This window comes from Chinchilla lanigera, unplaced genomic scaffold (assembly GCF_000276665.1).
Source record: "Chinchilla lanigera isolate Chin_1 unplaced genomic scaffold, ChiLan1.0 scaffold00015, whole genome shotgun sequence".
Taxonomy (NCBI): domain Eukaryota; kingdom Metazoa; phylum Chordata; class Mammalia; order Rodentia; family Chinchillidae; genus Chinchilla; species Chinchilla lanigera.
In genome coordinates, this window is record NW_004955416.1 from 15,572,678 (window position 1) to 15,584,951 (window position 12,274).

General features: G+C 50.2%; 1 protein-coding gene across 3 annotated transcripts in view; it reads right to left on the reverse strand.

The window, feature by feature from the left end:
- Nucleotides 1–111: 111 nt before the first annotated feature.
- Ticrr (TOPBP1-interacting checkpoint and replication regulator) overlaps nt 112–12,274 on the reverse strand; it is a 42,768-nt gene continuing 30,605 nt past the window's right edge. For all 3 annotated transcript variants that reach the window (XM_013512556.1, XM_005381551.2, XM_013512555.1), the window contains exons 16-22: nt 10,005–10,095; nt 8,379–8,440; nt 6,985–7,119; nt 6,201–6,358; nt 2,519–4,658; nt 2,247–2,372; nt 112–1,590 (exon numbers count right to left, since the gene is read on the reverse strand). In XM_013512556.1, the coding sequence (XP_013368010.1) occupies nt 1,478–1,590; nt 2,247–2,372; nt 2,519–4,658; nt 6,201–6,358; nt 6,985–7,119; nt 8,379–8,440; nt 10,005–10,095 (2,825 nt within the window). In that variant the 3' untranslated portion in view covers nt 112–1,477. The remainder of the gene's footprint in view (nt 1,591–2,246; nt 2,373–2,518; nt 4,659–6,200; nt 6,359–6,984; nt 7,120–8,378; nt 8,441–10,004; nt 10,096–12,274) is intronic.

Here is a 12,274-nt window from a genome sequence, read left to right on the forward strand (position 1 = left end):
TTAAGGGACACTGGGACCCTGCCCCCCTGTAAGGATCCCTTGGGTTCCTGCTGTACCCGGGAAGGAACAGCAGTGAGGAGGAAAAGATAGACAAGAGACAAAAAGCTGGGATCAGGTGGAAGTCCTCTCTCCTGAGTGGAGAGGGGGATTATCAAAGAACAGTAGAGCGTTTATTCATACCCGAGAGGCTGATACTAATTTCAGCCTCTCTGCCCAGCAGTGTGAACAAGTTGCACTGGCTTGTTTACATGCTTCGAGCAGCTCCCATGCTCTCGGGCTGGCTTCCTCCTGCACACGGGACTACTTTCCAGCCTCAGCGGCTCCCAACAGCACACCCCCTGCAGGTGCCACGATGTGCTGTTTTACTCTACCAGGGGATCCCCACCATGGGGGAACCTCAGAACAGGCCCCAGAACAGTGCAGTCACTGACCACGAGTTGCAGCCTCCAAAACTGTTAGCACAAATCAAGCTCTTAGAAGTGACACAGGCATCTGTCATGGCAGCGGGGGGCTCACACACCTCCGTAGGGAGTTGGGAGTTTTCACTTGGAATCTGATTATAAGCCAGTAGGAAGAATCCGATCTGGGACCACAAAAGGCTTGAGGCCTTTGAGACCATAAGGCCTGGCTGCTGCGTGGAGGGCCGCTACCGGGTGGTGCCAAGTGATGGTCTCCCTAGGAACAGGGCGGCCTGTGGCATAAGCTGGCTGGTCTCAGGGCAGACTTGAGAACGTGGCTGCTCTGGAAACTGCTAGAGCTGGACCAGTCACAGTAACCTTAGGAGGAAACATTAAACAGAAAAGCACCGAAGGCCAGGCAGCCGGAAATGATTTCACGGTCACGCAGGGTACGCGCACGTTTACTCTGTTGCCTGCCAGTTTTGTGCACAGGGCTTCACGGTTTACAGAGTACTTGTGTCTCACATCCCAGCCTCACAGCAGCTTCTCCAGGGACCCCTTGAGGGGCTCCTTCCCCATTTTCACAAGTGAGGCAGTGGCCTCCTGACTGGTCGTTTGGGGAATTGCTGGAATGGGATCCCACCTTACCCAGATCCTTGCCTAGTTTCCCGACTGCGGGGCCACCTGATTCACAGCAGCCGCTGCACTGCTACCTAACTCCCCTCCCCAGCCAGGCAGGGGCAGGGCCTTGGGCGGGTTACAGAGCGAGGTGCTGGGGTGATGGGCGAGTCCCGAAGAGGAACCGGAAGACTGAGAGGCATTCTCGTGGGAACTGCACGCTGACCATGGCAAAAGGCTTGGGGTCAGGTCTCTGATTCCTTTGAGCCCATGGTGACCAGGCTGACTTCAGCTTCACTTTCTGAAGGGTCTCAGGCCCCTTTGGTGCCAGTTACCCCTGTCCCGGGGCCCTGCTGGGAAGCCTGGGTGGTACAAGTGGGGAACAGCTGCCGCTCTCACAGTGCCTCTGCCCAGCCTGGCAGTGCCGGTGGCTCTCAGTCCTCCGGCAGGTCCCGGCCTAACTAGCTAATGAGCTTCTTCCGTGTGTACGTCCTGCTGAAGGGGCGCCTCCGGGAGATGGCCGGGCTGAAAGTGGATGCTTCTGCAGCGGAGGGAAAGACATCTGCATTCTCATCTAGAAAAAGGCAGAGAAGTGACTGAAGACTGAACAGGACACTGGCTTCGGGAGCTCACACAGAGAGGGCCTTAGGACACATCATAGGGCTGACTTTTCCATCCTGCAGAAGCATACACTTCACTTCCTACAGGGTCCCCTTTCATGGTTCTGCACAGGGTCGGCGGCACGAAGCCACTGTGGAAATGTGGGTACCTGCAGGCTTGCATCTGAGGGCTTTATGCTACTTTGCATGACTTACATCTCTGTCTCAAAGCGACCCTGAGGAGGGGGCATCTTCCGGTAGATGCTGATTCTGACCGTCAGCGCTTTAGCACCCTGAGTATGCAGGAGGCATGGGCATAAATCTGCTAGCAGGCATGGCAGGCTCTGGGCACACCTGTCGGGCCACCAGCGCTTTCCTGTTCAGATTCTGAGACTACCGATGAGCAGCGTGTCCCAGCGGGCCCTGTCACCATCTTCAAGAAGACTCAAGTGCCGCAGCAGGATTTTAGGGGGGTTCTGTGGGTGTACACAGGTTCTACTGTGGAACTGCCCTGGGAAGGGACTGACACTAGGCACAAACTGTCTACCCCATCCTTGGCATCCCCGTGGTTCCCCTAAAACCGAGGTTCCCTAGCTCTGGAGAGGCATCTGGGGATCTCTGTGGCGCTTACCTGTGGGGTTCAGGCACTCAGAGGACGCTGCCTTCCCGGGGAGCAGTAGCGGAGACTGGGTGAGAGCCTGCAGCCCGCTGGCTGAGAGGCAGCTCCGCAGAGCACAGCCAGGAGGTGGGGTGCAGCCTAGGGAGAGGCCAGGCGTCAGCGTACCTGTCAGTGCACCCCACGGGCCCCAGCAGGTCGAGTCCCAGCCCCCCGCTCCAAATGCCTCCTCGCTGAGGCTGCCCGACAGAAACCACATGCTGCGCGGGTTCCAAACACAAACTCACCAGAAGCGAACACCTCGTCGTCTCCGGTGGAGGGCAGCTGCGGCACGGTCCACCCTGAGGCCCCCTTTTCGTGCTTCCTCATGTCTGCATCTTCCCTTGGGGCCTCACAGACTCTTTTGGCTCCACACTCTGCTTCTTCCTTGGGAGACCAATGTCTCTTCCTGGAACCCAACCCGAACTGTCCCCACGAGAAGGCTTCCTCAGCCTTGGGGACACTGTCCCCAGGCGGGGACTGGTCTGGGAGCTGACATACCCCCTCAAGCTCAAAGTCCTCCGAGATGGGAGTCTTGTGGAGGCTGAGTTTAAGGGCCTGCTCCCGGGCCTGGGGCTCAGGCAGTGGCAAGGCCCCGAGAGGGTCCCCGCCCACCTCACCCCGCCCGGAGGGGTGCCCGTTGCTGCAGTCCACTGCTCTCTTCCTCCGGGGCCAGTCTTTGATGGAGTCGGGAGTGGTCTTGCCATTGTGCTTGGGGGATGGTGTCCAGGGAACCCCAACATCTGTCTGAAACGGAGAGGGGGTGCTGGGTGGGCAGTGGGTTGGGGTGCAGGACTGGCAGATGTAGGTCTGCCCCTTGCCAGGTGTGCTGTGCAAGAAGTGGAGGCAAGGGGGTGACACGTAGGTAGCCTCGGGCTTGCTGGTGGCCCTGCTGGCCCGGGGCATGCTGAGACCAGGGAGGGAGGCCTCTTCTCCCACAGGGCTCCCCTCCTTTCCTGGGACCTCAGCTTCAGTCAGTGTATTGGAGTCCACCTTCTTAATCCGAAGCTTGGGCAGGCCGGAGGCCCGCATCTCCAGCTCTACCTCGTAGGTCTGAGAGCTGGCAGGGGCGTTCAGAGGCCTCACCGGAACCCTCAGGCTCTCCGGCCGTGCCATAGCCTGACACTGCCCTCCAGGGCAGTGCAGGGCACAGGACTCCATCTTGGGAGAGCCAGGTCCAGAGCAAGGAGCAGGTGGGGAAGTCCTGGTGTTGGGCACAGAGGGTGGCTTCCAGGCATGGTCTGCTGTCCTTAGTCCCGTACCTTCACCCCCTCTCACTGCGTGGCTCCCACCACCCTGGGATTCGGCCTCCTCGAGCACAGTGAGGTAATCTGTGTCACTTCCAACAAGCAGAGGAGAGGATCCGGGCCAGTCACTGCTGGCACCAGCCCCTAGGTGCCTCTGTCCTTCAGGACAGGATGGTGGAGAGGGGCTTCCTTCCTCCTGGTCCTTTCTGGAACCGGTGGTGCTAGCTGGGCTGGTGACTGTGGCAACCCCAAGTGCAGCAGCGGGCCCCGGGGGACACTCCAGAGAGCCTTGTTTCGGGTCTGAGGCCCTTCTATTCCATCTCCCAAGTTTAGATGGTGGCGGAGGGGGGTTGGTGACAGATGCAACGCCCCGTGGTGGTACAGTCGTAGGGGAAACTGAGGGAGCAGCACAGGAGGGAGATGTGGCCCTGCTAGGTGACGCCTGGTGCTCTTTCTGATCCAGGTCTCTAAGGCCAGGGGACACTGTCGAAGGCCTCCTAAGTGGGCTCTTGGAAACACCCCACTTCTCTGGAGGACGCAGTGGGGAGGAAGTCACAGTTATGTCCCCAGGTCTCTCGGGGGTTTGCACAGCTTTATCTTTCAGTATCTGTGCTGGTTCTTCTGCCTGAGAGACTTCAGGGAGGAGGAGCTGCTGGTACTTTTGACCCTGAGGTGGGCCCAGGAGGGCTGCTGCCCTCGGCGGTGTCCTGAGGCAGTGCCTGACGGGGGTCACACACTTACTCCAGGGCTGGGCAGCTGAGGGAGTGGGGGATGCCGGACGGGAGGGGTTTTCTGGACTGGAATTCACTAGATGTGGCCATGCAGAGTTTAGCATGAAGCCAGGTGGCTGAGCACCCGGTCTGGTGGGCGTTCTTGGGGTCCCTGTGGCAAGAGCAGAGGCCCCCTCTGCTGGGGAGGGTCCTTCCTGTGGTGTGGCTCTTGATGCCGAGGGTGAGCAGCAGCTAGGGGACGAGGGGTCCTGTAGGGCCTTCTCGGCCAGGGCGGGCTCTGCGGGGGGCACCTCTGCAGCGGGGTGCAGTGGCCCTTCTGGAGTGTGTGGCGGAATCTGCGGTGTTCTTGGGAACCCTCTTGGTATTGTCTTAGGAAAGGTCGGAGATTTCTGGTAACTCTTCTTAGGAGTCTGTAAAGAAAACTGATCATTTCAGTGCTTGAAATACTGTCACTTATATTTTCTAAAAAGTGTCTTCATGGCTCTAAGAGGACTAGAAAAGCACACAGGATATTTAAAATCAGCTACAGGATTTTTCTTGCACATGGAAATTTTACAGAGGATCCTCTGCAGAACTCGACTCAGATCTTACTTGTCCACTTTTTATAGGGCTACGCACTGTATCCAATCTTTGTTTGAACAAAAATTTTCATAATTAGCACACTACAGCTCACCATGCCTTGCCTCTAAATGTTCCACTCCAGCACTCACAGGTACCCGCCGGCTCGCCCCCCTCCTCAAACAGCACAGCCGCTGCTCACCTTTGCCGAAAGCAGCCCCCAGCTCCATTCAGCCTGTGTGTGCTGCACACCTACTCTGTGTAGGTACTATGGGGTGGCCGCAGCTGCAACACTGCCCACCAAAATACCCTTCCTTCTCACAAACGACATAGGCAAATCCCCACAGGTCGAGCACCCATCTCTTCTACAGCCTTAGTGGATCACCCCAAGGGAATCACTCTGGCGGCATCTCGTGTTCAGTGGGGTAGAGACAGGTGAGACCAGGGCGGCCCGCGCAGTGACAGGGCAGGCAGGGGCTGGGGCTGGGGAGGAAGTGCTAGTGAGTCAGGTGTTCAGGAAGGGCTATCAGCAGGGGAAGGAGAGACTGGGAGAGTGGGCAGAGGGGGCTTTAGGCACAGAACGCAGTACCAGCAGAGGCACGGATGTGGAAAGCAGCAGCTGTGTGCGGGATGTTACTCGGCCTGCGGTTGCCGGGCAGGGGTGCCAGGCAGGGAGGGCTGAGGCCAGCCAGGCGGGCAGGGGGCAGATCATGGGGGGCCCTGCCTGCCCAGGGCATGAGACTGACCCTGGTCATGTAATCTGTGAGATCCAAAGCTTTCCCCAGAGCTGTGTGGGCTCCTAACCAGGACACAGTTTAAACGGATTTCCAAACAAAAATGACTTTTTTAACACAAGGGTTCCATTTTATGAACCTTTAGAAACTTGGCTTTAGCAGATAAGAAGTTTACAGAGCCTTAAGCAAAGCAAAATCAGGTGAGTATTTTTCAGAAAGATTTGGGAGAGGGGGAAAAAGGCTTGAAATGGTCCAGGTGGAGCTAAGTGAGGGGAGGAGTTGTGGGGATGCAAGAGAAAGGTGGGCACCCGAGCTAATGTGTCGTAGCGAGGCAGGCCTGGAGTGAAGAGCCATGCCCCAGGCGGGGGAGGGCAAGGGCACCTGACACAGGTGCCAGACAGAGGGGCTGTCACATGCAGGACGACTGCCTGGCGTGCACTGCAGAGAGACATACATGTAGTGCCTAACACAGTGGAAGTCAGAGCAGCATCCCTGTGTCCTCCCCACCACCACGGCCACGCTTAAGTTCCACGTGCCCAATAACCACTTACGTGGCTAAACCCAACCACCCCAAATCTCTATGATCTACAGTCACCTGGGTTGTTTGGCCACCTCCGTTCCCTGCGACTACCCCTTCTAATCACTTTAGAAACTATCTACCTGGTAAGCTGCAGGTGTCTCAGAGCTCAGCTTGCTTCTTGACAGTCTTTTGATTCGGGCCGAACCCTTCTCTGAGGGGCTGACCATCTCAGGCACTGTCCCAAAAAGAAGGCTCCTGGGAGACCGAATACTTTGGATTGGAGAATTTTCTCTTTGATCTGCAAGTCAAAGAGAGCAACAACACTTAATTATTTCTTAACCCTCGTCCTCTCAACACATATGAAAAATAGCCAGTCTGTGTAAAAAAGACTATTTTTAGAGGGAAAATTATTAGGTGGGGGAATATTTCTAATTATGTCAGGCAATGTACAATGCCGTACAATTATGTACGGCAATGGTTGCTGCCTTCTTAAATTTTAAATAAGACTACAAATTAACCCCAGGTCCTATGTTAGGAAATGTGGGCAACTGAAGTAATTTGTAAGTATAAACATAAAAACACCTATCTGTTAGCCACACTAATCATGGATAAAAGAACAACAACATACAAACAAGTGTGACCTTTTGTCCTGGGATATTTGTGCGGAGCGTCTGGCTATATGGTGGGAATCGTGGTTAACTTCCCGTTTAAAGAATGCACTACTTATAACAATAGTGTGGACAGCCAGTTGTAGGAATCAAAGGGATGACTGATTACAGAGGCCACGGACTGTTCACCTGGTCACTGCCTTGACCTCCACGGTACACAGGTTCTCCCTTTCCAGTTACGGAGGAAAATGTCAGACTGCAAACACACTTCCCACCAAGTCAGTGTGCACTTGGGAAGAGAGATGGGCCTCGTTACCTGACTTGTTTTGCTGGAATGAATGGACTCTCTGCACGCTTCGAGACTTTGGCTGAGACACAGAATAGAAGGAACCAGAGTTTGTTCTGCTAAATGATAACTGCTTGATTCGAGGACTTCGTCTCAAACTTATTTCTGCAAAATAAGAACCACTTAGTAACCAGGGAGAATTATAATCTTGACATCTTCTCATGTTGTCAAAAACAGGCAAAACTTATGTAATACCCCACGCATCATGGAAATCTGACAGCAGCTTTGACATTTCTGAAATGTCCCTTTAAAAGCTAAGAGGGTGTTAGGTGTGGTGGCACAGCATTCTGAGAATTGAGGCAGAAGGATCCCAAGTTTGATCCCTGGGCAACTTGCTGAGATCCTATCTCAAAATAAGAAAAGGAGGCTGAGGACATAGCTCAGCAGCACAGCGCCTGCCTGGCAAGGGCAAGGTCCTGAGTTTGATCCCTGGTACCAAAAGAAAAAGAGAAAAGGGCTGGGGATGTAGCTAAGTTCAAACCAGGGATGAGACCTGGGTCCGATCCTTACCACTGAGGAAGGGAGAAGAATTTAAAAAAAAAAAAAGCAAAGCTAAGAGGGGTTTGACACGTGGTTCCAAGAGGGTATTAAAAACTCACTGAGCCAAGAGACTATGACCTGCAGGAGTCTCACAATCTGCCACCTTTATGTATCACCTAGGGTGAAAAAAAGGTATATGCTATGTCATGCATAAAGGTGGCAGATTGCGAAGACTCCTGAAGGTCACAGTCTACCTAGGTTTCATATGTGCACAATATATGTATTTGTATAGAAGCAGTACTGGTAAGATTATATGCTAACTGTTAAAACAGTATTTCTGAGTAGTGAAATTATCAGGTAATTAAAAAAATTTTTGTATACTTTGTAATTTTTCTTCAACAAATATGAATTACTTGAGCAATTAAATAAAGAAGTTTTTGAAAACCCTCTTGTCATGTACTTATAGAGAAAATTTTTGTTTTTTGAGACAGAAGTCTTCCTGGCCTCAAACTTACTATAGAGCCCCAGGCTGGCTTTAAACTTGAAATCTTCCTGCCTTAGTCTTCCAAGTGCCCGGAAAACAGGTGCATGACACCATACCTGGCTCTGTCACATACTTTTAAAATAAGCCACAGCATTTCGTATAACATGGTAGTTTAACCCTCACACTGGGCATTTTTATTATGTAAAAATATTTCTTCCCCAATAATTCTCTTCATAAATTCTATATAAAAGAACATTTGTGTATAGTGACAGAGCGTCACCATGGACCTGGAGTCATCAGAACTTCTGCAAAGCGAGCACACGCAGAGTGACCGTACAAGGGCAGAGCGGCTCCCTAGAAGCCAGGCACAAGTGAAAACAACACAGTAGCTAATACTCACCACCTTCTCCTTTCTCAGGGGACTCTTCAACCACACTGATGTCAGGACCAGGATCAGAGGACCTTGAGGAACAACCAGTAAAAGGATTCGCTGTCACTCAACAGCAACACACATCAAAGCAGAGACAGTTTCTCATCTAACAAGGCAACAACACCACAGTCTAATAATATTAGCATCGGTAAGCTTTCTCATACATTATTATTATGTATTTTTTTATTTTTATTTTTTTATTTTTTTGGTTTTTCTCCGGTACCAGGAACCGAACTCACGACCTCGCGCTTGCCAGGCAGGCGCTTTGCTGCTGAGCTAAATCCCCAGCCCCGTATTTGTTTATTTTTGAGGTACATTTTCACTACATAGTTCAGACTGGCCTTGAACTCACTATGTAGCCCCGGCTGGGTTCAGACTCAGCATCCTCTTGCCTCAGCTTCCCCAGTGCTAGGATTACAGGCGTGTGGTACCATGCCCAGCTTATTATTACTTATTTAGATTTTGGTGCTGAGGACTGAACCCAGGGCTTGTGCAGCCCCATATATAATTACTATTAAGGGTGAGATGGTCAGAATGCTTCTATCAGAAAACAATTTTACAACTTCAAAAATAACTTTACATTAATACTTTTACTTCCATAATGTATTAAAAATTAAACACGTAAGTTTTTAACAGCTTTAATTTTTGGCAGTTTGGCAAAGACTTCTGACCTGCCAACTTCACTTCTGACAATTTAGCCTGTAAATTTTCCTAAGTGTGGGGCTGGGGATATAGCTTAGTGGCACAGCGCCTGCCTGGCAAGTGTAAGGTCCTCCGTTTGATTCCTGGTACCAAAAAAAAAAATTTTCTTTAGGTGTGTAAAATTTATATATAGATGATGCCAGAGGGAGCTGTGACAAGATGAAGTTGAGACACCTTTCCCTATCCCCTGTGTGCTCTGTGAAAAGCAAGCAGAAGGAGGCAGCCTGGCTCAGACCTTGCAACCTGAAGGAGGCAGCCTGGCTCAGACCTTGCAACCCAAGGAGATACAGGCAGTGGGCCTCTCTGCATTTTCTTTCTGTGGCCAGCAGCATCCCCAGCTTTACCCTGGCGAAGCTGACAACACGAATGTGCCACAGGTACAGACTAAAAACATCCCAGGAAAGCCAGCTCTCCAAGGCCAAAGAACCAGGGGCAGCCAATTACAACCAAACATTTGCAACAGCAAATCCCTGCTCCAACCAGCATCCCAGGGGGTGCCGGGGGACACACAGCCCCATCCACACCTCTGCGAGCAAAGGACAAGCTGGGATGCTAAACTCCAGCCTTGCCTAACAGGTCTGAGGACACACCTTTCCCCATGTCAGTAGGGGCATGAGTTTAAAAACTGGGAAATCCATTTAGTGGAATAACACTCAGCAATAAAAAAGGTCAAATTACTGATACAAGCAACATGTATAAATCTCAAAATAATTATGCCAAGTGAAAAAGGTTGGATGAGAACACATTCTGCATGGTTCTCCTGCCTTCAGAGTTCAGGGAATGTTCTGTGGTTATAAGCATCATGGCTAAGATTTAAGTCATGAGGTCAAAGGAAGGCACACAGTGGCCCAGAGAGTGTGAAGGTGCTGGACCCAGGAAGAAAAAGTCACTCACCTGCCCTTGATTTGTCTGTGAAGGAGCCTCCTGGAGATCTGCTTATGGACTGGAGTCTCAGCCACACTTTTAGTCAGCAGCTTGTGATAACCTAAAATTTTATAAAAACAGCTTCAACTGTACATTTCATTTAACCTTCTCCAGTAGTATTATAACCTAGTGGGAGGTCTCTTAATCGTTGAGCCAAGTACAAGTACCATGCTCATAGGACTTAAGGTGGAAAACTTTTTGGCACTATCAAAGATTCAATGATGGCATAAGCCAATGCAAAGTGTTACAAATTTATGTCTCTAATAAGCACCCTGAAAAAAAGAAAACTACTTATTTGTTACTTGGCTTTGGTATTGAAGATTAAATGAAATCAAATCTATAGAAGGGATGACGAGCCATGCCAGTGTTATTAAGATAAATCTACCTGGCACAGTATTTCCGATTGGGTAGCTGAGCTATAATTCATGGCAGGATGCGTCAGAGTGAGTTAAACGACCAGAAAGGCAAGTGAGGTCAGCAGGGATGGTGGAGTGAGGACCTCCGAGAAAAGGAACGACCTCCACGAAAGGAACAAAAACACCACGCAAACATGGAAAATCAGCCTTTTCAGGACTCCACAGATTAGCTACACAATCTAGGACATATTTGTTCAAGAAAAGTAGCTGGATCTTAGTAAGTACAGCGAGCTTTGCAGAACTATAAGCCTCCCCAGCCCAGTGGTCACTGAAATCCAGCAGCCTCAGGATGTGACAGAACGGCCCAGAGCTCCTCCCAGGTCCCGCTCCAGGTAACTGGCATCACTTCATCTGCCTGGCAGTTCCCTGGGAAATCCCGCTCCCAAGGCTCGGCGCTAGCTGACCTGACTCAGAGCTCATCCAGTGCAAACCACCTTTTCCCCGGGAGCATTTACTGCAGTCGTAAACATCAGAGCTCATCCAGTGCAAACCACCTTTTCCCCGGGAGCATTTACTGCAGTCGTAAACATCAGAGCTGCCTGAAGTGGTGATAACATATGGGAAAGAAGTTTTATACCTAACAACTCTTCAGAAATGAAGAGGGAAGTAGCATATTCCCACCTTAAAACCAAACAGAACAGAGTTTGTCACTAGCAAACCTGCCCTGTGAGAAAACACTAAGGGAGCCCAGAAGGCTGACAGGAAAGGGTGTCAGCATAGCTGGAGCCACACGCAAAATTAAAGAGCACTGGTAAAGCAGCTACATAAGTATAAAAGACAGTGTTTTTTGTGCACAACTTTTTATGCCCTCAGATTTAAAACAAACCCCAGGCACTGGAATTACTAGTCAGAAATATTAAATTGGCTTTTCTAAATATGTTCCAAGAACTTATGAAACCAAGGAAAAAGAATTTTTAAAAATCAGGAAAATAATGTCTGAACAAAATGAGCATATTAGTAATACATTACAACTATAAAAGGGCTGGGTGTGGTGGCATATGCCTGTAATCTCAGCACTTGGAAGCTGAGGCAAGAGGATCATTGTGAGTTCGAGGTTAGCCTGAACTATGTAGCAAGACCCTGTCTCAAAAAAGAACTATAAAAAGGAACCAAACAGAAATTCTGGAGCTAAAAAGTACAATGACTGTTTTGTTTTCAAGATCTGGAGATCAAGCCCAGGTCTTTCCACATGCTAAGCACACATTCTATCACTGAGCTACAACCTGAACCCCAAAAGTACCATACAGTAACTGAAACAAAAATTCACTAGAAGCCTCAGGAGGCTGAGGCAGGAGGAACTTTGCAAGTTTGAGACCAGCCTGGGTTACAAAGTGAGTTCAAGGTCAGCCTGAACTGCACAGCAAGACCCTCTCAAAAAGACCAAAAAAAAAAAAATCCACTAGAGAAGTTCAGTCCCAAATTTGAACAGACAGAAGAATCAGTGAACTCGAACATAAGGTAATCAGTAATTATGCAATCTGAGCAAAAGGAAAAAGTAACGGAGAAAAAGGAACAAACCCCAAGGGACATGTGGACCCCATCAAGCATACGGCTGTACACAGCATGGGAGGCCCAAGAGACACAAAGTGACAGAAAAATTTTTTGAAGAAATGGTTGAAAACCTCCTAAATCTGATGAAAGACATTACTCTACACATCAAAGAAGTTAAATGAGTTCCAAGCCATATAATTTAAAGAGGTCCACAGACAAGCATTATAGTCAAATTATCAAAGCCCAAAGATGAAGGGAGAATTTTGAAAGCAACAGAAGGCAGTGGATAAAGAAAAGGAAAAAGGTACTCAATAAGAATTATATACCCTTCAA